Here is a 25,532-nt window from a genome sequence, read left to right on the forward strand (position 1 = left end):
CCCATAATCGGCACGACACAACAATATTTGGAGTTCTCATAGATTTTTTTTTTCTCTGTAGTTTTTGGATTTAATAAAAAAAAAAAAAAGGGTCAAACTTTGAGTGAAAATCTGTAGTGCATGTCCCAGTATGCTTGTGCACCTGCCCCAGTCATTGTCTGTGCTTGTGGTGAGTACAAGCAGGTCCACTTGTCAGATACCTTGTCTGTCTTTGGTGTATGTGTACAGTGCAATGTCCATACATAGTAATAGCAAATCCTATACACGAACACTTTTTTTTACATGTGACATGCAACGGCTTGATTGTAATCATTCCTACATAGTGTAAGATCCAGTGGTGACCGCTGGCAATAGGAGGATGATGGATGAGGTCTGCAAAGCCACCTCTGTCCAGAACTGTACTAGCAGCAGGAGTAGCTAGTTCAGAAACCAAGTGAGAGTGATCACAGGTTAACCATGCTGGTGCACAAGCTCCAACAGTTCACCAGCAGAGCTTTGCGTCTCAACTTCTGTGCATGCTCATTAGATGATGCAAAACCAAAGTCCTTTCAAACTGTCATTTTGTAAGCATTATTTGTATTGTGTTCCAGAGCAGGGGCACACCCCTTATAAAAGCCTTAAGTATGTGTATCACATTTCCAATGGCCGATCCAGCACAGATCAATCGGCTATGCAGAATGTAGATTCTTTAGTTACCAAATATCAGCAATGTCAAACTGTTTTTAAGGACCTTGTGCTGTACAGGTACCTTCTTCTTTTTTTTTTTTCTTTAATTGTGAGTGCTGCATAATAACCCAATCATTGATATATTATCACATATATCTTCCATATGCAACAAGTAAAGATATCAAGGTATGATAAATGTTTTTTTATGGGGTTGGTTTAGTTACGGATATGCATGTTATGGCACCAGCGGGGCCATAACATGGGTGCCAGAGACGGGTCAAAAAAAAATAGGCCCTGGTGTCAGGTAAAACAGGGCTTGACAAATCCAGGGAGCCACTGGCTCCTAGAATTCTACCCCTGCCTCCTCCCAAGTTTTTTTTTTGTGGTTATTCTCCGTATATCTATAGACAAATACCACCATCTGGCTCCTAAAAGTATGTCTGGCTCTAACTTTTAAACAGATGTTTCGAACATTGAGGTAAAATATCCTGTTGTATGGGGAGAAGTGCAGAATTTTACAGAAGAATGTCACTCCGGCTGCACACTCAGTATGTTGTACGACTCTCCATCCCACCCCTTTATACAGCCATGTGCCACTCCCTGTTGTGCTCTACTAACACACACGCATCTAAATTTCATCTGTGTGTGAACAGTGGTTAAGGTTTAGTTTCCAATCCTAAGGCTTTTGCCTTTATACAAACTTATTTCTACGTCTAGCATCGGCGTCTGTTTTCAGCTGCAGATGAGTGTTTAGTTGCTCCCATACCATTGCTAGTTAATATTGCTGTTGTGCAATGGCAGTTGAATCAGAAATGCAGAACATAATTGTATAGCAGGAATTGCACAATGAGAAAGCAAGAAAATTATCTGCAGAAAGTATTATTTTTTAGTATTTTGTTTTCATAACCTTTTGTTGAAACTGTGTTCAGTGAAATGGACGGGCAGATTTTAAATCCGTTTGCAAGAAACTGCTTTAAAACTTTGGGCCCCATGGATGGACAATCTTTGCTTTGAATACATAATCAAATCGAGTATTTCTTTCATGTAATTGGCAAGCGTCCATGAGCTAGTGACGTATGGGATATACAATCATACCAGGAGGGGCAAAGTTTCCCAAACCTTAAAATGCCTATAAATACACCCCTCACCACACCCACAATTGTTTTACAAACTTTGCCTCCTATGGAGGTGGTGAAGTAAGTTTGTGCTAAGATTTCTACGTTTATATCCGCTTCTCAGCATTTTGAAGCCCGATTCCTTTCAGAGTACAGTGAATGTCAGAGGGATGTGAAGAGAGTATCACCTATTGAATGCAATGGTTTTCCTCACGGGGATCTATTTAATAGGTTCTCTGTTATCGGTCGTAGAGATTCATCTCCTACCTCCCTTTTCAGATAGACTATATACTCTCATATACCATTACCTCTACTGATAATTGTTTCAGTACTGGTTTGGCTATCTGCTATATGTGGATGGGTGTCTTTTGGTAAGTATGTTTTCATTACTTAAGACACTCTCAGCTATGGTTTGGCACTTTATGTATTTTATATAAAGTTTTAAATATATGTATTGTACTTATATTTGCCATGATTCAGGTTTCAGTAGATTTCCTTTTGCAGACTGTCAGTTTCATATCTGGAAAATGCTTTTTTTCTTTCTTTTTTTTTTTAGAAATGTATTTCTTACCTGGGGTGTAGTCTTTTTTCAATTAACTGTAATTTTTCAAATTCGTGGGCAGAATTAGGCTCGCGAGGGCGCAAAATACTAAAGTTTATTGCATCATTCTTGGCGTGAGATTTGGCGCAAAGTTACGTTCGTTGACGCAAATTCGTAATTTCCGGCGTTTTAGTTGACGCCGAGTCCATCCACAAGGTTGCGTCATCTCCTGACGTTTTTGGCGCCAAATAATATTTTTCTGTTTGTTGTGCGTCATACTTTGCGCCAAATATTTTCATTATTTTAGACCCCATTCCTTTTTGCCTCTTGCCTTTTTTTATGTCAGAGGGCTATTCTGTTTGCATTTTTTTTCCCATTCCTGAAACTGCCATATAAGGAAATTGTTAATTTTACTTTATATGTTGTTGTTTTTTCTCTTACATAAGATGTCTCAATCTGATCCTGTCTCAAAATTCACTGTTGGATCCCTACTGCATGATAACAGTTCTACCAAAGCTAAGTGCATTTGTTGTAAACTTGTGGGGATTATACCTCCAGCTGTGGTTTGTAATAGTTGTCATGATAAACTTTTACATGCAGAAAATGTATCCATCAGTAGTAGTTAATTACCTGTTGCTGTTCCCTCAACATCTAATGCACAAGATATACCTGTAAATTTAAAAGAATTTATTTCTGATTCTATTCAGAAGGCTTTGTCTGCCATTCCGCCTTCTAATAAACGTAAAAGCTCTTTTAAAACTTAGACGATGAATTTTCAAATGACCGAAAACATACTGAATTATCCTTCTCTGATGAAGATCTATCTGATTCAGAAGATCCTGCCTCAGATATTGGCACTGATAAATCCTCATTTATTTAAGTTGGAGTATATTCGTTCTTTGTCAAGAGAAGTGTTGATTACATTGGATATGGAGGAAACTAGTAAACATTTAAATTCTGTTTATAAACCTCCTGTGGTTATTCCAGAGGTTTTTCTACTTCCTGATGCTATTTCTGATATGAGTTCTAAGGAATGGAATAACCCTGGTACTTCTTTTATTCCCTCTTCAAGGTTTAAAAAGTTGTATCCTTTGCCAGAAGTTAGATTGGAGTTTTGTGAAAAGATCCCCAAAGTTGATGGGGCTATCTCTACTCTTGCTAAACGTACTACTATTCCTACGGAAGATAGTACTTCTTTTAAAGATCCTTTAGATAGGAAACTTGAATCTTATCTAAGGAAAGCTTATTTATATTCAGGTCATCTTCTTAGGCCTGCAATTTATTTGGCTGATGTTGCAGCTGCTTCAACTTTTTGGTTGGATACTTTAGCGCAATAAGTATCGGATCATGATTTGTCTAGCATTGTTAAGTTGATTCAACATTCTAATAATTTCATTTGTGATGCCATTTTTTTATATGATCAAAATTGATGTTAAATCTATGTCTTTAGCTATTTTAGCTAGAAGAGCTTTGTGGCTCAAATCTTGGAATGCTGATATGCCTTCTAAGTCCAGATTGCTATCTCTTTCTTTCCAAGGTAATACATTATTTGGTTCTCAGTTGGATTCAACAATTTCAACTGTTACTGGGGGGGAAGGGAGGTTTTTTTTTTTGCCTCAGGATAAAAAAACCTAAGGGTAAATCTAAAGCTTTTAACTGTTTTCGTTCCTTTCAACAAAATAAGGAACAGAAACCTAATCCTTCCCCCCAAGGAATCTGCTTCCAGTCAAATTGTAATAAATCCAAGCCCTTTAAGAGATCAAAACCAGCCCCCAAGTCTGCATGAAGGTGCGGCCCTCATTCCAGCTCAGCTGGTAGGGGGCAGATTAAATTTTTTTAAAGATGTTTGCATCAATTCAGTCCAAAATCATTGGATTCAGAGTATTGTCTCTCAGGGGTACAGAATAGGATTCAGAGTGAGACCGCCTGTGAGATTTTTTCTCACGCATTCCGATAAACCCAGTAAAGGCTCAGGCTTTCCTGAAGTGTGTTTCAGACCTGGAGTTATCAGGGGTAATCATGCCAGTTCCATTTCAGGAACAGGGTCTGGGGTTTTATTCAAATCTATTCATTGTCCCAAAGAAAGAAAATTCATTCAGACCAGTTTTGGATCTAAAGATTTTGAATCGATATGTAAGAGTACCAACTTTCAAAATGTTGACTATAAGGACTATTCTGCCTTTTGTTCAGTAAGGGCATTATATGTCCACAATAGACTTACAGGATGCATATCTTCATATTCCGATTCATCCAGATCACTATCAGTTCCTGAGATTCTCTTTTCTAGACAAGCATTACCAATTTGTTGCTCTTCCTTTTGGCCTAGCGACAGCTCCAAGAATCTTTTCAAAGGTTCTAGGTGCCCTACTTTCTGTAATCAGAGAGCGGGGTATTGCGGTATTTCCTTATTTGGACGATATCTTGGTACTCGCTCAGTCTTTACGTTCTGCAGAATCTCTCACAAATCAACTAGTGTTGTTTCTTTGAAGACATGCTTGGAGGATCAATTTACCAAAAAGTTCTTTAATTCCTCAGACAAGGGTAACCTTTCTAGGTTTCCAGATAGATTCAGTGTCCATGACTTTGTCTCTAACAGACAAGAGATGTTTGAAATTGGTTGCAGCCTGTCGGAACCTTCAGTCTCAGTCATTCCCTTCAGTAGCTATGTGCATGGAAGTTTTAGGTCTCATGACTGCAGCATCGGACGCAATCCCCTTTGCTCGTTTTCATATGAGACCTCTCCAGCTTTGTATGCTGAACCAATGGCGCAGGGATTATACAAGGATATCACAATTAATATCCTTAAATCCCAATGTTTGACTTTCCCTGACTTGGTGGTTAGATCACCATCGTATAATTTAGGGGCCTCTTTTCGTCCTGGACTGTGATCACAACAAATCCGAGTCTTTCAGGTTTAGGGGCTGTTTGGGGATGTCTGACAGCACAAGGAGTTTGGAAATCTCAAGAGGCGAGATTAGCAATCAATATTTTGGAACTCCGTGCGATTCTAAGGGCTCTTTAATTTTGGCCTCTATTGAAGAGAGAGCCGTTTGTTTTCAGACAGACAATGTCACAACTGTGGCATATTTCAATCATCAGGGTGGGACTCACAGTCCTCAAGCTATGAAAGAAGTATCTCGGATACTTGTTTGGGCGGAATCCATCTCCTGTCTAATTTTTGCGGTTCATATCCCAGGTATAGACAATTGGGAAGCGGATTTCCTCAGTCGTCAGATTTTACATCCGGGAGAATGGTCTCTCCACTCAGATGTGTTTTCTCAAATTGTTCAGATGTGGGGGCTTCCAGAAATAGATCTGATGGCATCTCATCTAAACAAAAAACTTCCCAGGGATCCTTAGGCGGAAGCAGTGGATGCATTGACACTTCCTTGGTGTTATCAACCTGCTTATATTTTCCCACCTCTAGTTCTTCTTCCAAGAGTGATCTCCAAGATCATCATGGAGCAATTGTTTGTGCTGCTGGTGGCTCCAGCATTGCCTCACAGGTTTTGGTATGCGGATCTTGTTCAGATGTCCAGCTGCCAACCTTGACCACTTCCACTAAGGCCAGACCTATCTCAAGGTCCGTTTTTCCATCAGGATCTCAAATCATTAAATTTGAAGGTATAGAGATTGAATGCTTGGTGCTTAGTCATAGAGGTTTCTCTGACTCAGTGATTAATACTGTGTTGCAGGCTCGTAAATCTGTTACTAGAAAGATTTATTATCGAGTTTGGAAGACTTACATTTCATGGTGTTCTTTTCATAAATTCTCTTGGCATTCTTTTAGAATTCCTAGAATTTTACAGTTTCTTTAGGATGGTTTGGATAAAGGTTTGTCTGCAAGTTCCTTGAAAGGACAAATATCTGCTCTTTCTGTTTTATTTCACAGAAAGATTGCTAAACTTCCTGATATTTATTGTTTTGTGCAGGCTTTGGTTCGTATCAAGCCTGTCATTAAATCATTCTCTCCTCCTTGGAGTCTTAATTTAGTTTTGAAGGCTTTACAGACTCCTCCGTTTTGAGCCTATGCATTCTTTGGACATTAAACTACTTTCTTGGAAAGTGTTGTTCCTTTTGGCCATCTCTTCTGCTAGAAGAGTTTCTGAATTATCCGCTCTCTTGTGAATCTCCTTTTCTGATTTTTCATCAGGATTTGGTGGTTTTGCGGACTTCATTTAAATTCTTATCTAAGGTTGTGAATTCTAACAACATTAATAGAGAAATTGTTGTCCCTTCTTTGTGTCCTAATCCTAAGAATTCTTTGGAGAGATCCTTACATTCTTTGGATGTGGTAAGAGCTTTGAAATATGTTGAAGCTACTAAAGATTTCAATAAGTCTTCTAGTCTATTTATTTGTTATATTTTCTGGTTCTAGGAAAGGTCAGAAGGCTTCTGCTGTTTCCTTGGCTTCGTGGTTAAAGGTTTTGATTCATCAAGCTTATTTGGAGTCGGGTCAAGCCCCGCCTCAGAATTACAGCTCATTCTACTAGATCAGTCTACTTCGTGGGCTTTTAAGAATGAAGCTTCAGTTGATCAGATTTGCAAAGCAGTAACTTGGTCTTCTTTGCATACGTTTACTAAATTCTACCGTTTTGATGTATTTGCTTCTTCGGAAGCAGTTTTTGTTAGAAAAGTTTTTCAGGCAGCTGTTTCAGTTTGATTCTTCTGCTTATGATTTAAGTTTTTTCCTTTCATTTATGAGAATTAACTTATATTTTGGGTTGTGGATTAATTTTTTCAGTGGAAAATGGCTGTTTTTATTTTTATCCCTCCCTCTCTAGTGACTTGTGTGGATTTCCACATCTTGGGTATTGCTATCCCATACGTCACTAGCTCATGGACTCTTGCCAATTACATGAAAGAAAACATAATTTATGTAAGAACTTACCTGATAAATTCATATATTTCATATTGGCAAGAGTCCATGAGGCCCACCCTTTTTTATGGTGGTCATGATTTTTTTTTATATAAAGCACAATTATTTCCAAATTCCTTTTGTTGATGCTTTTTACTCCTTTATCACCCCACTACTTGGCTATTCGTTAAACTGAATTGTGGGTGTGGTGAGGGGTGTATTTATAGGCATTTTGAGGTTTCGGAAACTTTGCCCCTCCTGGTAGGATTGTATAGCCATACGTCACTAGCTCATGGACTCTTGCCAATATGAAAGAAATGAATTTATCAGGTAAGTTCTTACATAAAAATTTTTTTTTTTATTTAGTGGTTTTCCCAGTGTTTTGCATGTTTGCGTTTTAATCCATATAATTTTCTCTTTTGTGCTTTCATATCACAAAAAAAAATATTGTAAAGCCTTCTTTTTTGTATTCAATATGTAACTATAAAGGGGGTGACATTGTTCTATAATAGGATGTGACTTACCCTAAAACTAGGACTGGACGATATAGCTAAAAATGAAAATCGCGATTTTGGACCCAAAAAATTGCGATTTTAATTGAGATTTTCTTACAAATTACTATAACACCTTAATTTTTCAGTAACATTTTTTATTTAACACCATAGAATCTTAATGTACATGTTTCTCAATGTCCAATACACTATGAGAGCATAAAAATACAAACCACAAAGTAGTTAAAATAAAATTAGCTTCCTGTGCTTTGGTTACATAGTAGACACTAGCCAGTTCTTAGGTCTTCTGACACAACATTGTCATGTTTTCTTGGGCAGTCAGTCTAGCTGTGGTACAATTAACATATGAAGCAGTGTAAGCATGGAAAAATCTGAAAAGTGCTGACTTTACAGCAGTATGATTTGTGTATAAGTGCAGTAAAGGTAGTACAATGCACACACTGCTGCATTTGTTATTAATTTAGATGAGTGACTGTCCAGGCAAACATGAGGGATGTGGCATTGGCAAGGTCAATCCTGACATCATGCAGCCTGTCATATTACATCACACAGCTATTCTGTAGTACATAACAGAACACTAAGAACAGTTATAGTTAGAGTACATAATACAAACAAGTGAACTCAACACATACAAAGCTAATTGAAATGAAATTAGCTGGTCAGTTCTTACTACATTGTCCATGTTTTATTGGGCAGTCAGTCTAACTGTGGTAAGAGTAACATATGAAGCGGAGTGCATGGAGAAACATGAAAAGTGCTGACTGTCCAGCAGCATGATTTGTGTTTCTATGTACAGTAAACGTAGTACAATGCAAACTGATTCATGTGTTAGTCATTTAGCTGAGTGACTGTCCAGGAAAACATGAGGGATGTGGCATTGAGAAGGTCAATCCTGCAACCTGTTTTTAACATCCATGCATCAACTAATAGCAGCAGCACTGCAGCATAGTACAGTAAGAGTACATTTTTCAAAAATAAAACGGAGAATACAATACTAAACATTGGAATTTGGAAGTGGAACCTGTCCTGGTTATGGCATTGGCAATCCCTACAGCCAGACTGCAGTAAGTGCATGCGCAGTTTCACACAGGAGGGAAATGTGAATAACCCATTGTGCTATTGTCAGCGCAAAATTGTAGTTATGAGTGACACATTAAGTACAAACTTTAAGATGTAGAGCTTATAACAGGAGGGCTCAGGAAGAAATTCTGATGATTTGTAATTTGTAGTACTAGTAAATAATTTAGTAATATAATATTTACTAAATATTATATATTTAAAATCTGAGAATAACATAAATAATATGTAACTTAAAAAATTTGCATTGATTACTGATTGGTTAGGTTTTTGGATTTAAAAAAAAAAATCTGATTTATGTAATACCATTTTGAATTTCAAGCATTACTGCTGGTGGTGGACTGGTTAGGGTTAATGTTTGAAATCCAAAATGGTAATACATAACATTTACAGGTCACCACATTTCCTCCTGTGCTAAACACCCTCTCTGATAGTGAAGTTGTTGCAGAAACACAGATATTTTTGTGCAAGCTTGCTCAATTTGGAAAAGTTAATCTGATGTAGTTTCCCATTTCCACCATTGCAGAGGATTTGTCTCACTATCAATGGAGGGAGAAAGCAGGATTTCTGTTTAGCTCTGATGCTATGGCTTCTTCAAGTTGCAGAGATGGCGCAGCGGACTCGGTCTTGAAAAAGCTTCCTAAGACTTTCTCGTTTTCTTTGCGGAAGGAGGACCATCTGCTGCAGTTGCTGGCACTGTCTTCTACATTTACAATTACTTTGCATGGGGGACTGCTGATTGCTTGACTTGGCTCCTGCACAACTTGCTGCTCAGACACAAGGGCCATATCAGACATCACCCTATCCTTGATGCTTGGAATTTTATCCACATTTATGTAGCTTGTCTTGAATTGTGGATCAAGGAATGATGCCATATCTAGCAGATCTTGAGTATCTTCTTCATAATTTCTATCCATATATTCAAGAATTTGGGATTTCAGTGTCTTGGTCAGGCCCCCCCCCCCCCCCCCCCCCCCGAGCCAGTATCTTTGTGTTTTTTGTCTGCAGAGAGAGCCTAAGTCGATGCTCTCTGTTGCTCTAAAACTCTTCTCTATCATCTATTGTTTTGAGATCCACCTTGTTGGGCACTTTGTTATAAGTTAATGCTTTGGCAGTTCAAGTTCTTCCTGGGCTTGAGATAATGCCATCATCTTTTTCCAGCTGTGTGAGAAATGTTAAAAAAAAAAAAAATTCTTACACAAGCCTGTGACTTTAGAAATGCGAGGCTCATCTTTCACTGCATTTTCAATTGCAAGATGCAACCTGTGCCCAAAACACTGTAGTCTTGTCCATTTATTCAGAGCGACAGCCTTGACGATGTTTGTGCCATTGTCTATGGTGGTTATTGATACTTGTTGCTCCTTTACAGAGCCCCCATGAGGCCAAAGCCTCTCTCAAACCTTGGCCCACATACTCTCCACTTCAGTGTGGTCAGAATTAGAAGTAAAGTAAGATGTTTGCAAGCATAGACTTTTTATCTCAAAATCATCATTGATGATGTGCACGGTTAAACTCATAATATATGGCTCCGTTGTTCTGCTTGACCACATATCTGTTGTTGTTGCATATAGTAGTTCAATTGTTTTATTTCCGATTCAACTACCTCTTTGTATTTTGCATACATTTCTGGGATTGCAACTACTGAGAATTAATTGCGAGATGGCAGTTGGCATCTCTTGTCGAGTGCGTGTATCATTTTAAGCTTTCTTTACTGACCGTGTATGCAGGCACCATGTCTTTGCATATATAATGTATGTTTGTGTGTGTGTGTGTATGTGTATATACAGGGAGTGCAGAATTATTAGGCAAGTTGTATTTTTGAGGATTAATTTTATTATTGAACAACAACCATGTTCTCAATGAACCCAAAAAACTAATTAATATCAAAGCTGAATAGTTTTGGAAGTAGTTTTTAGTTATAGCTATTTTAGGGGGATATCTGTGTGTGCAGGTGACTATTACTGTGCATAATTATTAGGCAACTTAACAAAAAACAAATATACCCATTTCAATTATTTATTTTCACCAGTGAAACCAATATAACATCTCAACATTCACAAATATACATTTCTGACATTCAAAAACAAATCAGTGACCAATATAGCCACTTTTCTTTGCAAGGACACTCAAAAGCCTGCCATCCATGGATTCTGTCAGTGTTTTGATCTGTTCACCATCAACATTGCGTGCAGCAGCAACCACAGCCTCCCAGACACTGTTCAGAGAGGTGTACTGTTTTCCCTCCTTGTAAATCTCACATTTGATGATGGACCACAGGTTCTCAATGGGGTTCAGATCAGGTGAACAAGGAGGCCATGTCATTAGATTTTCTTCTTTTATACCCTTTCTTGCCAGCCACGCTGTGGAGTACTTGGACGCGTGTGATGGAGCATTGTCCTGCATGAAAATCATGTTTTTCTTGAAGGATGTAGACTTCTTCCTGTACCACTGCTTGAAGAAGGTGTCTTCCAGAAACTGGCAGTAGGACTGGGAGTTGAGCTTGACTCCATCCTCAACCCGAAAAGGCCCCACAAGCTCATCTTTGATGATACCAGCCCAAACCAGTACTCCACCTCCACCTTGCTGGCGTCTGAGTCGGACTGGAGCTCTCTGCCCTTTACCAATCCAGCCACGGGCCCATCCATCTGGCCCATCAAGACTCGCTCTTTTCATCAGTCCATAAAACCTTAGAGAAATCAGTCTTGAGATATTTCTTGGCCCAGTCTTGATGTTTCAGCTTGTGTGTCTTGTTCAGTGGTGGTCGTCTTTCAGCCTTTCTTACCTTGGCCATGTCTCTGAGTATTGCACACCTTGTGCTTTTGGGCACTCCAGTGATGTTGCAGCTCTGAAATATGGCCAAACTGGTGGCAAGTGGCATCTTGGCAGCTGCACGCTTGACTTTTCTCAGTTCATGGGCAGTTATTTTGCGCCTTGGTTTTTCCACACGCTTCTTGCGACCCTGTTGACTATTTTGAATGAAACGCTTGATTGTTCGATGATCACAATTCAGAAGCTTTGCAATTTTAAGAGTGCTGCATCCCTCTGCAAGATATCTCACTATTTCTGACTTTTCTGAGCCTGTCAAGTCCTTCTTTTGACCCATTTTGCCAAAGGAAAGGAAGTTGCCTAATAATTATGCACACCTGATATAGGGTGTTGATGTCATTAGACCACACCCCTTCTCATTACAGAGATGCACATCACCTAATATGCTTAATTGGTAGTAGGCTTTCGAGCCTATACAGCTTGGAGTAAGACAACATGCATAAAGAGGATGATGTGGTCAAAATACTCATTTGCCTAATAATTCTGCACTCCCTGTATGTATGTGTGTGTGTGTGTATGTATATATGTGTATATATGTATATATATATATATATATGTATATATATATATGTATATATATATATGTATATATATATATGTATATATATATATGTATATATATATATGTATATATATATATGTATATATATATATATATGTATATATATATATGTATATATATATATATGTATATATGTATATATGTATATGTATATATATATATATATGTATATATATATATATATATATATGTGTATATATATATTTATTTATTTTCTCGATAAATTCTAATTGATCATGTCTATAGCTTCGGCAGGGTAGGTGACAGAGATAAGATACTCTTAATGCGTGAAGCTCAGTGGATGTACAGGCTGGGTACAATTTACCCTGGAGGGCTGAACATGGTACCAGACTTTAAAGCATTGATCTAGCTCTGTGTAGTGTGGTACATACCGGGAGTGCAAACTCGGGTTTCGGGGACTCTATTGGAGCAAGTGGGGTTCCAGCGGTCTCACTATGTGTGGCCGCTGTCCTCCGCAGTACCGATAGCATACAGCAACAGGAACATCTGGTATCCTGTATGCTGTGTGGAAGTCCAGGCATTTGGGTGGTCACTCAATATTTCCACACCTCCGAAGTATATTCCGGTAGGAAAGCTATACTCTATGTACATATGTATATACACCCACTTACTATCTGAGGGTGGGTACGACAAACCAGGGGTGCATACTGTCACTCAACGATTGTACCCCCATATGGATATAGTGGGTCGAAATATGAACAATCAGCTCTAGTTAAAGTTTAAGTATATCTTTGTAACGAGCAGGACATGTGGTGATGGTATATTATGTCATGAATGATTTGAAGATAGCTGTTTATAGGAATCTATATGACAACATGAAGGATAAAGGGAGTCTAATATGGAAAGTGTGTCATAAGTCATGATGTTAGGGATCTGGACCATACGAATTGTTCCATCCATACACAGCAGAGGAAATAGATTTAACCATCTATAATGATACACAGTGTAGTTCTATAGTGTGTAGATAGTTTGTAACATTTATTCATTTAGCATTTTATTTTTAACTATCGTGGAGTTGGAGGGAGGGACTTTGAGAACCACCTACCGATCCAATCCATTTGACCAATTGGTTAGTACAACCTATGTGCATCACTACAACAGGTGATATGGTTAATAGCTAAAATAAAACTCAGTTGGATAGAGTATGACATTTTAAAGGGACATTAAACACTAAATAAATGCTAGTTAGAATGATGCATTCCAAGAAAAGATTTGTCTGAGAATAACATGCAGATGTATGTTTTAACGTTTCATTAGTTGTTTAAATATTGACATAAGTGTAAAATTGTAATGTCTATAAAATAATGGGATCTGCCATGTTGTAACTTAGGTTACTCTCTCTGCTGTGGCCAATTAGTGACAGTTATAAATGTCACAATGGCTGTGTGGAATATAACTGTTCTGCACTTCCATTTTTAAAAGTAACTGAAAAGCTTATAAACTCAGACTGTAATTACAAGAAAAGGTGACAAAATAAATTATTCAAGTATATTGCAAAGTTTTTTTTAATGTACGGGTTATCACGTCATATTACCCTCTCAGCGTTTAATGTCCCTTTCTCCAACATTGGTGTGTCCGGTCCACGGCGTCATCCTTACTTGTGGGATATTCTCTTCCCCAACAGGAAATGGCAAAGAGTCCCAGCAAAGCTGGTCACATGATCCCTCCTAGGCTCCGCCCACCCCAGTCATTCTCTTTGCCGTTGCACAGGCAACATCTCCACGGAGATGGTTAAGAGTTTTTTGGTTTTTAAATGTAGTTTTTATTCTTCTATCAAGTGTTTGTTATTTTAAAATAGTGCTGGTATGTACTATTTACTCTGAAACAGAAAAGGATGAATATTTCTGTTTGTAAGAGGAAGATGATTTTAGCAGACAGTAACTAAAATCGGTTGCTGTTTCCACATAGGACTGTTGAGATGAAGTAACTTCAGTTGGGGGAAACAGTTAGCAGACTTTTCTGCTTAAGGTATGACTAGCCATATTTCTAACAAGACTGTGTAATGCTGGAAGGCTGTCATTTCCCCTCATGGGGACCGGTAAGCCATTTTCTTATTCAAAAACAAACAGAATATAGGGCTTATTATGGGCTAAAAAACTGGTAGACATTTTTATGGGCTAAATCGATTGCTTTATTTGTGCATATTATTCAAATTTAGGCTAACAATTGACATTTATAATCTTGGGGAACGTTTATAAAACGGCAGGCACTGTATTGGACACCTTTTTCAGTCAGGGGGCCTTTCTAGTCATAGACTGAGCCTCATTTTCGCGCCATTAATGCGCAGTTGTTTTTTGAGAACAGGGCATGCAGCTGCATGTGTGTGGATCTAAGAATCTCTGAAAAAGCTTTTAGAAGGCGTCATTTGGTATTGTATTCCCCTCAGGGCTTGGTTGGGTCTTAGCAAAGACTGTATCTGGGACTGTATAGGGGTTAAATTGAAAAACGGCTCCGGTTCCGTTATTTTAAGGGTTAAAGCTCTGAAATTTGGTGTGCAATACTTTTAAGGCTTTAAGACACTGTGGTGAAAATTTGGTAATTTTTGAACAATTCCTTCATACTTTTTCACATATTCAGTAATAGTGTTTTCTGTTTGAAATTTAAAGTGACAGTAACGGTTTTATTTTAAAACGTTTTTTGTGCATTGTTGACAAGTTTAAGCCTGTTTAACATGTCTATACCTTCAGATAAGCTATGTTCTATATGTATGAAAGCCAATGTGTCTCCCCATTTAAATTTATGTGATAATTGTGCCATAGCGTCCAAACAAAGTAAGGACAGTACTGCCACAAATAATGATATTGCCCAAGATGATTCCTCAAATGAGGGGAGTAAACATGATACTACATCATCTCCTACTGTGTCTACACCAGTTTTGCCCATGCAGGAGGCCCCTAGTACATCTAGTGCGCCAATACTTATTACCATGCAACAATTAACGGCTGTAATGGATAACTCCATAGCAAATCTTTTATCCAAAATACCTACCTTTCAGAGAAAGCGCGATTGCTCTGTTTTAAACACTGAAGAGCAAGAGGACGCTGATGATAATTGTTCTGTCATACCCTCACACCAATCTGAAGGGGCCATGAGGGAGGTTTTGTCTGAGGGAGAAATTTCAGATTCAGGAAAAATTTCTCATCAAGCTGAACCTGATGTTGTGACATTTAAATTTAAATTAGAACATCTCCGCGCACTGCTTAAGGAGGTGTTATCTACTCTGGATGATTGTGACAATTTGGTCATTCCAGAGAAATTATGCAAGATGGACAGGTTCCTAGAGGTTCCGGTGTCCCCCGACGCTTTTCCTATACCCAAGCGGGTGGCGGACATAGTAAATAAAGAGTGGGAAAAGCCCGGCATACCTTTTGTTCCTCCCCCTATATTTAAGAAATTATTTCCTATGGTCGACCCCAGAAAGGACTTATGGCAGACAGTCCCCAAGGTCGAGGGGGCAGTTTCTACTCTAAACAAACGCACTACTATTCCTATCGAAGATAGTTGTGCTTTCAAAGATCCTATGGATAAAAAATTGGAAGGTTTGCTTAAAAAGATTTTTGTACAGCAAGGCTACCTTCTACAACCAATTTCATGCATTGTTCCTGTCACTACGGCAGCGTGGTTCTGGTTCGAGGAACTAGAAAAGTCGCTCAGTAGAGAAACTCCATATGAGGAGGTTATGGACAGAGTTCACACACTTAAATTGGCTAACTCTTTTATTTTAGATGCCGCTTTGCAATTAGCAAAATTAGCGGCGAAAAATTCAGGGTTTGCTATTGTGGCGCGCAGAGCGCTTTGGCTAATGTCTTGGTCAGCGGATGTGTCATCCAAGACAAAATTGCTTAACATCCCTTTCAAAGGTAAAACTTTATTTGGACCTGATTTGAAAGAGATTATTTCAGACATCACTGGGGGAAAGGGCCACGCCCTTCCACAGGATAGGTCTTTTAAGGCTAAAAATAAGCCTAATTTTCGTCCCTTTCGCAGAAATGGACCAGCCTCTAATTCTGCATCCTCTAAGCAAGAGGGTAATGCCTCACAACCCAAACCAGCCTGGAAACCAATGCAAGGCTGGAACAAAGTTAAGCAGGCCAAGAAGCCTGCCACTGCTAACAAGACAGCATGAAGGAGTAGCCCCCGATCCAGGACCGGATCTGGTGGGGGGCAGACTCTCTCTCTTTGCTCAGGCTTGGGCAAGAGATGTTCAGGATCCTTGGGCGCTAGAAATAGTTTCTCAAGGTTATCTCCTGGAATTCAAGGAACTACCCCCAAGGGGAAGGTTCCACAAGTCTCACTTATCCTCAAACCAAATAAAGAGACAGGCATTCTTACATTGTGTAGAAGACCTGTTAAAGATGGGAGTGATACACCCAGTTCCAATAAAGGAACAAGGAATGGGATTTTATTCCAATCTGTTCGTAGTTCCCAAAAAAGAGGGAACGTTCAGACCAATTTTGGATTTGAAGATCCTAAACAAATTTCTCAGGGTACCATCGTTCAAAATGGAAACTATTCGAACGATTCTACCCACCATCCAGGAAAGTCAATTTATGACTACCGTGGATCTAAAGGATGCGTACCTACATATCCCTATCCACAAGGAACATCATCAGTTCCTAAGGTTCGCTTTTCTGGACAAACATTACCAGTTTGTGGCTCTTCCATTCGGATTAGCCACTGCTCCAAGGATTTTCACAAAGGTGCTAGGGTCCCTTCTAGCGGTTCTAAGACCAAGGGGCATTGCAGTAGTACCTTACTTGGACGACATTCTAATACAAGCGTCGTCCCTGTCAAAGGCAAAGGCTCATACGGACATCGTTCTAGCCTTTCTCACATCTCACGGATGGAAAGTGAACAAAGAAAAGAGTTCTCTGTCCCCGTCAACAAGAGTTCCCTTCTTGGGAACAATAATAGATTCCTTAGAAATGAGGATTTTTCTGACAGAGGTCAGAAAATCAAAACTTCTAAGCTCTTGTCAAGTGCTTCATTCTGTTCCTCGTCCTTCCATAGCGCAGTGCATGGAAGTAATAGGATTGATGGTTGCAACAATGGACATAGTTCCTTTTGCACAAATTCATCGAAGACCATTACAACTGTGCATGCTCAAACAGTGGAATGGGGATTATACAGACTTGTCTCCAATGATTCAAGTAGATCAAAAGACCAGAGATTCACTTAGTTGGTGGCTGACCCTGGACCATCTGTCCCAGGGAATGAGCTTCCGCAGGCCAGAGTGGGTCATTGTCACGACCGACGCCAGTCTAGTGGGCTGGGGTGCGGTCTGGGAATCCCTGAAAGCTCAGGGTCTATGGTCTCGGGAAGAGTCTCTTCTCCCGATAAACATTCTGGAACTGAGAGCGATATTCAATGCTCTCAGAGCTTGGCCTCAACTAGCAAAGGCCAAATTCATAAGGTTCCAATCAGACAACATGACGACTGTAGCTTATATCAATCATCAAGGGGGAACAAAGAGTTCCCTAGCGATGAAAGAAGTGACCAAAATAATTCAATGGGCGGAGGATCACTCCTGCCACTTGTCTGCGATCCACATCCCAGGAGTGGAAAATTGGGAAGCGGATTTTCTGAGTCGTCAGACATTTCATCCGGGGGAGTGGGAACTCCATCCGGAAATCTTTGCCCAAATAACTCAATTATGGGGCATTCCAGACATGGATCTGATGGCGTCTCGTCAGAACTTCAAGGTTCCTTGCTACGGGCCCAGATCCAGGGATCCCAAGGCGACTCTAGTAGATGCACTAGTAGCACCTTGGACTTTCAACTTAGCTTACGTATTCCCACCGTTTCCTCTCATTCCCAGGCTGGTAGCCAGGATCAATCAGGAGAGGGCCTCGGTGATCTTGATAGCTCCTGCGTGGCCACGCAGGACTTGGTATGCAGACCTGGTGAATATGTCATCGGCTCCACCATGGAAGCTACCTTTGAGACAGGACCTTCTTGTTAAAGGTCCATTCGAACACCCAAATCTGGTCTCCCTCCAACTGACGGCTTGGAGATTGAACGCTTGATTCTATCAAAGCGTGGGTTTTCAGATTCGGTGATAGATACTCTGGTTCAGGCCAGAAAACCTGTAACTAGAAAAATTTACCATAAAATATGGAAAAAATATATCTGTTGGTGTGAATCCAAAGGATTCCCATGGAATAAGATAAAAATTCCTAAGATTCTCTCCTTTCTTCAAGAAGGTTTGGAGAAAGGATTATCTGCAAGCTCCCTAAAGGGACAGATCCCTGCTTTATCTGTCTTACTACACAAAAGACTGGCAGCTGTGCCAGATGTTCAAGCATTTGTTCAGGCTCTAGTTAGGATCAAGCCTGTTTACAGAACTTTGACTCCTCCCTGGAGTCTAAATCTAGTTCTTTCAGTTCTTCAAGGGGTTCCGTTTGAACCCTTAGATTCCATAGATATTAAGTTACTATCTTGGAAAGTTTTGTTTTTGGTTGCAATTTCTTCTGCTAGAAGAGTTTCAGAGTTATCTGCTCTGCAGTGTTCTCCTCCTTATCTGGTGTTCCATGCAGATAAGGTGGTTTTGCGTACTATGCCTGGTTTTCTTCCTAAAGTTGTTTCTAACAAAAATATTAACCAGGAGATAGTTGTACCTTCTTTGTGTCCGAATCCAGTTTCAAAGAAGGAACGTTTGTTACACAATTTGGACGTTGTCCGTGCTCTAAAGTTCTATTTAGAGGCTACTAAAAATTTCAGACAAACATCTTCCTTGTTTGTTGTTTATTCTGGTAAAAGAAGAGGTCAAAAAGCGACTTCTACCTCTTTCCTTTTGGCTTAAAAGCATCATCCGATTGGCTTATGAGACTGCCGGACGTCAGCCTCCGGAAAGAATCACAGCTCACTCCACTAGGGCTGTGGCTTCCACATGGGCCTTCAAGAACGAGGCTTCTGTTGACCAGATATGTAAGGCAGCGACTTGGTCTTTACTGCACACTTTTGCCAAATTTTACAAATTTGATACTTTTGCTTCTTCGGAGGCTATTTTTGGGAGAGAGGTTTTGCAAGCTGTGGTTCCTTCCGTTTAGGTGACCTGATTTGCTCCCTCCCTTCATCCGTGTCCTAAAGCTTTGGTATTGGTTCCCACAAGTAAGGATGACGCCGTGGACTGGACACACCAATGTTGGAGAAAACAGAATTTATGCTTACCTGATAAATTACTTTCTCCAACGGTGTGTCCGGTCCACGGCCCGCCCTGGTTTTTTAATCAGGTCTGATGAATTATTTTCTCTAACTACAGTCACCACGGTATCATATGGTTTCTCCTATATATATTTCCTCCTGTCCGTCGGTCGAATGACTGGGGTGGGCGGAGCCTAGGAGGGATCATGTGACCAGCTTTGCTGGGACTCTTTGCCATTTCCTGTTGGGGAAGAGAATATCCCACAAGTAAGGATGACGCCGTGGACCGGACACACCGTTGGAGAAAGTAATTTATCAGGTAAGCATAAATTCTGTTTTAAGCAGGGTTCCCTGATAGAGCCCGCCCACACATCTACAGGGCCTCCAACACAACATCAGCTGCCAGAATTGACCACTGCACTAGCAACACCTGTGTAGCCCCCCCCCCCTGTCTTTGCACAATGAATTGCTCAGCAGCAGGGCTTGTCAGCCAAACACGTCAGGGCTGGAATGCAGTGAGAGGTAGATTACAGCACTCATGATTAGATGGAAAACAATGCTTATAAAATGTATTTAGTGTTTAATGTCCATTTTAACTTGTAGTGAGCCTGCATCAAAACGGACCTGAAGCTGCTTATTTATCTTCATAAATGGGGGCCCTCTCCTGTATCCTTTTTGTCCACTTCTTGTTTATTGAAAAACTCTCATATCATGTTTTGTTAACAGTTTGAAACTCTTATGTCCTTCTCATGGAAGTTGTGCAGCTGGCTCTTCTTGCATTGGTGAAACATGGAACCTATTTTAAACGCTTTATAATTTACTGTTTTCAGGTAATAACAAGTGAAGAAGCGGAGAGAAGGGGTCAGCAGTACGACAGCAAAGGAATTACATATCTCTTTGACCTAGACTATGAGGCAGACGAGTTCACTGTGGATGCAGCTCGATATGGGAACGTTTCACACTTTGTAAATCACAGTGTAAGTACCCTCTTAAGACAATGTATTATTTTATAGTAAAGATTTTGTACATCAATGTTTAAATGTCCTTTTTAGATAGAACAGACATTTGTTTACAGTTTCCCTTAAAGGGACAGTTTAGCCAAAGTTAAACTTTAATGATTTAAATAGGGCATGCCATTTTAAACAACTTTCCAGTTCACTTTTATCATCAAATTTGCTTTGTTTCTGGGTATTCTTAGTTGAAAGCTAAACCTAGGCAGGCTCATATGCTAAGTTCTAAGCCCTTGAAGGCTGCCTCTTATCTCAGTGCATTTGACAGTTTTTCACAGCTAGAGGATGCTAGTTCATATGTCATATAGATAACATTGTTCTCACACCCGTGGAGTTACTTATGAGAGGGCAGTGATTGGCTAAAATGCAAGTCTGTCAAAAGAACTAAAATAAGGGGGCAGCCTGGATAGGCTCAGATACAAGGTAATTACAGAGGTATGGTTATGCAAAACAGGGGAATGGGTAATGAAGGGATTATTTATCTTTTTAAACAATAACACTTCTGGAGTAGACTGTCCCTTTAATTTGCTTAAAAGGACCAGTAAATACAGTAGATTTGCATAATTACTAACTGAATGATAAAATAAAGAATGCAATAGCACTTAGTTCTCGATTTCCATTCCTCCTGTATCATGTGACAGCCATCAGCCAATCACAAAATGCATATGCCTATATTCTGTGAATCTTTGCACATGCTCAGTGGGAGCTGGTGACTCAAAAAGTGTAAATATAAAGACTGCACATTTTGTTAATGGAAGTAAATTGGAAAAATTGCTGCTCCATCTGGATCAGGAGTTTAATTTTGTCTTGAGTGTCCCTTTTAAATAGAAATTGTCAGTTAAAATGCAAATTGCATCATTGTTGATGGGATATTAATCAATGTGGTTCTCTTGCAAAGTAAAAACGTTCACTGAAACAGTCATGACTTTATTTGAAGCATTTTTGCTAATACAAGTGCAAAACTGCATCTTCTGCATTTTCTTATCAAATAAAATAAAATTTAAGAGGGAATTTGCCTAATTTGATGAAGATCTCATTTAATTTAATCTGTTCAAGTCATTGGTTTTAGAAGTAAGTCCCTTGAAGGGATTTATTATCGCAAATCAATGTCAGATAATTACATTTACAAAGCACAGAAACATTTGAACGTACCTACTAACTGTTTCTTTCTAATGACACGGTGAGTCCACGGATCATCTCTAATTACTATTGGGAATATCACTCCTGGCCAGCAGGAGGAGGCAAAGAGCACCACAGCAAAGCTGTTAAGTATTACCTCCCTTCCCTCTAACCCCAGTCATTCTCTTTGCCTACGTTAAAAGCAAGGAGGTGGTAAATTTTAGATGTCTGAAAGAAGATTCTTCCATCAAGATTTTATTATTTTTAAGCAGAACAAGTTTGTTCTGCTCTTTCCTGGGGTTTAGCCGTAGCCCATGTCAGTCTCTTCATTATAGCAGTGGTGGCATTTAAGCAATCGGAATTTGTAGGGTATAATCCTCACTGTGCCTCCCAAATAGTTGTTGCTGCCCTAACCTGAAAGCCTGAGTAAGGTTACTCTGTCTTTTTTCCTTTTTTTCCACAGGTCAATGTGAGGGAGAAGGCCTCTCAGGCCTAGTGAGCTGCCCTGCTGCCAGGCAGATTCCTTAGAGGTAAGTGCTAATTTTATTTTTCTAAGTAAGTATAAAGAAAAGTATTGGCACTTTATCAGTTAGCTCTGTATGGGACATCAGAGGCATTAATCCTATTATGGTTTCATAGGATAATGTGAGACAGTTTGTGCAGGCACTGGGGATGAAAGGACATAGGCTCAGTTTGTTTAATATTCCGGTCAGGGTGGTAGTGTTTTTTTACTGCTCTCGGCGACTTTACCTTAAGAGTCTTTTCTGAAACGGCAAAGAGTTTTTTGCACGCTTTTCTCTTTCACTTTGCCGAAAGGGTGACATACTTTAATGCGGCTCTGCAGTTTTCATTGAAACGGTCGCCGGATACCAGTGGGAGCAGCTCTGAATTGAGTCCGGATTTTCTCTATCTATTGACTCCGGTAAGCAGCAGGACAGGTAGGCACCTCAGCAGAGCTAGCTGAGGTGTAGAGGCTGTTTGGGGTGCTCTAGAACTGCTGCTGTTGCATTTAAAAAAAAAAATACCTTTTTTATTTAATTTTTAAATTAGGGCAAAAAAAGTCCCTTTAACCCTTTGAGTGCTAATGACGGCTCTGAGCCGTCAGAGTTTCTCACTCTGGTGCTAATGACGACTCAGAGCCGTCATAAGCACACTCCCATCTTGAGGGAGATCTGGGGGCTCCTAACTGCTCCTACCCTGGCGATCGTTCCTGTAGAGTGACAGGCATCGCCAGGGCTTCACGTGATGCGCGGTGACGTCACGCGCAATGACGTGATGACGTCACCGCACAACTTTATTTATACTTAACAATGTTAAGTATAGGAGGAGGGGGCATGCTGCTTAGAAGCCAGTATCTCGGGTATCTAAGCTACAGACGCCCAAGACCCACTGTTGGAATGGTAATCGCCTAACCTTTCCAACAGTGTAAGTCTTGGGGGTCTGTCAAACATTAAAAAAAAAAAAAAGAAAATATTAGCACCCAGGTGGGAAAGTGCTTAGCACTCAAAGGGTTAAATTTTAAAGTTAACTTTTTATTTTTTAATTTGTTAAATAATTGCGTAAAGATGGACCAAGAGGCCCTGCAAAATGTTACTTGTACTTTGTGTTTTAATGCTAATGTGGAACCACCAATCCCTTTTTGTTCCTCATGTATCCCCTTTTCTCCATCCCCAATTTTTAAGAAGATGTTTCCAATAGCTGACTCTATCAAGGAGTCTTGGCAGACGATCCCCAAGGTGGAAGGAGCAATTTCCACTTTGGCCAAGAGGGTCTGCACCCTATCCGGGACCGGATCTTGTGGGAGGCAGACTTTCCATCTCAGGCCTGGGTTTGGGATGTTTTTTGGTGTATATCGTGTCCCAGGGATACAAAGTAGAGTTCAAGACCTTTCCTCCCAGGGGCAGGTTTCTGCTCTCAAGATTATCTGTAGACCAGATAAAAAGAGAGGTGTTCTTACACTGTGTCCGGAACCTTTCCGACCTGGGAGTGATAGTTCCTGTTCCACTGCAGGAATAGGGTCTGGGAATTTACTCCAATCTGTTAGTGGTTCCCAAAAAAGAGTGAGCTTTCAGACCAATTTTAGACCTCAAAAGTCTAAACAAGTTCCTCAGAGTAGCATCCTTCAAGATGGAAACTATTCGTTTCATTCTTCCTTTGGTTAAAAAGGGTCAATTCATGACAACAGTAGATTTAAAGGATGCGTACCTGCATGTTCCCATCCACAGGGATCATCACAAGTTTCTGAGGTTCGCATTTCTAGACAAACACTTCCAGTTTGTGGCTCTTCCATTCGGCCTTGCCACAGCTCCCAGAATTTTTTCAAATGTCCTGGGATCCCTGTTGGCAGTGCTCTGGTTACGGGGCATTGAAGTGGCGTCTTATCTGGACGATATTCTGGTCCTTTCACCAAGCGAACTCCCACACGGAGATGTTGTTATCCTTTCTGCATACTCATGGATGGAAGGTGAATTTGGGAAAGTTCTTTGATTCCAGCTACAAGGGTAGTGTTCCCCTGGAACCATAATAGATTCCTTATCAATGAAAGTCAGAAAATCAAAGATCTTCGACTCTTGTCTGGCCCTTCAGTCCTCTCCTCGGCCGTCAGTGGCTCAATGTATGGAGGTGATCGGTCTGATGGTAGCTGCCATGGATATCATTCCGTTTGCCCGGTTTCATCTCAGACCTCTGCAATTATGCATGCTCAGGCAATGGATCGGGATTGTGCAGATCTGTCTCCTAATGCTCTCAGGCGACAAGACTCTCTTCCTTGGTGGTTGTCTCAGGAAAATCTCTCCCAGGGAACCTGGCTTCCGCAGACCCACCTGGGTGATTGTGACAATGGATGCCAGCCTGCTGGTATTGGGAGCAGTCTGGGGCTCGCTAAAGGCTCTGGGGACATGGACTCGGGAGGAGTCTGTTCTCCCCATAAACATCCTAGAGCTGAGGGCAATCTTCAATGCTCTTTTGGCCTGGCTTCAGCCCGGGTTATCAGGTTCCAATCGGACAACATAACTTCAGTAGCTTACATCAACCATCAGGGAGGAACTCTGAGTTCCTTGGCCATGACAGAGAGCCAAGATTATTCAGTGGGCGGAGACCCACAACTGCTGTCTATCTGTGATCCACATTCCAGGAGTGGACAATTGAGAAGCAAATTTTCTGAGCAGACTTTTCACCCGGGGGGGGGGGGGGGGGGGGAGTGGGAACTTCATCCGGAGGTGTTTTCCAACTCATGGCATCTAAACAGAATGCCAAGCTCCCGAGGTACGGGTCAAGGTCACGGGATCCTCAGGCTGTACTGATAGATGCTCCGGTGGTTCCTTGGAATTTCAGTTTAGCATACCTATTTCCTCCGTTCGTTCTCCTTCCTCGGGTTATTGCTCGAATCAAACAGGAGAAGGCGTTGGTGATCCTCATTGCTCCGGTGTGGCCTTGCAGGATCTGGTATGCAGACCTAGTGGAGATGTCCTCTCTTCCACCTTTGAGACTTCCACTGAGGAAGGGCCTTCTACTTCAAGGGCCCTTCCTTTATCCAAATCTCGTTTCTCTGAAGCTGACTGCTTGGAGATTGAACGCTTAATTCTATCTAAGCATGGTTTTTCGGAGTCGGTTATTGAGACCTTGATTCAGGCTCGTAAGCATGTAACTAGAAGGATTTACCATAAGATATGGCGTAAATATCTATTGGTGTGAATCCAGAAGCTACTTTTGGAGTAGAGTTCGGATTACTAGAATTTTGTCCTTTCTCCAAGAGGGTGTGGAGAAAGGCCTATCTGCTAGTACTTTGAAGGGGCAAATATCTGCCTTGTCTATTCTGTTGTATAAACGTCTGGCGGATGTGCCAGACGTGCAGTCTTTCTGTCAGGCCTTGGTCAGAATCAGGCCTGTGTTCAAACCTGTTACTCCTCCCTGGAGTCTTAAAGGGACAGTCAACCTAAAATGTATCCTAAGTTATTCCTATAAAGTAGCAAACGCTTGTTATTGCTAACTATAGCCCAAATTTTTAATTTATCTCGTTTACAAGTAATAGTACTTTCTTCTGTTATGTGCGATCAGTCCACGGGTCATCATTACTTCTGGGA

General features: G+C 40.4%; 1 protein-coding gene across 1 annotated transcript in view; it reads left to right on the forward strand.

Moving 5' to 3' along the window:
• Nucleotides 1-25,532, forward strand: part of SUV39H2 (SUV39H2 histone lysine methyltransferase) — a 77,454-nt gene that overhangs the window by 21,552 nt on the left and 30,370 nt on the right. The window contains exon 4 of the mRNA XM_053716500.1: nt 20,152-20,298. Coding sequence (XP_053572475.1) covers nt 20,152-20,298 — 147 coding nt within the window. The remainder of the gene's footprint in view (nt 1-20,151; nt 20,299-25,532) is intronic.

This window comes from Bombina bombina, chromosome 6, assembly GCF_027579735.1.
Source record: "Bombina bombina isolate aBomBom1 chromosome 6, aBomBom1.pri, whole genome shotgun sequence".
Lineage (NCBI taxonomy): Eukaryota > Metazoa > Chordata > Amphibia > Anura > Bombinatoridae > Bombina > Bombina bombina.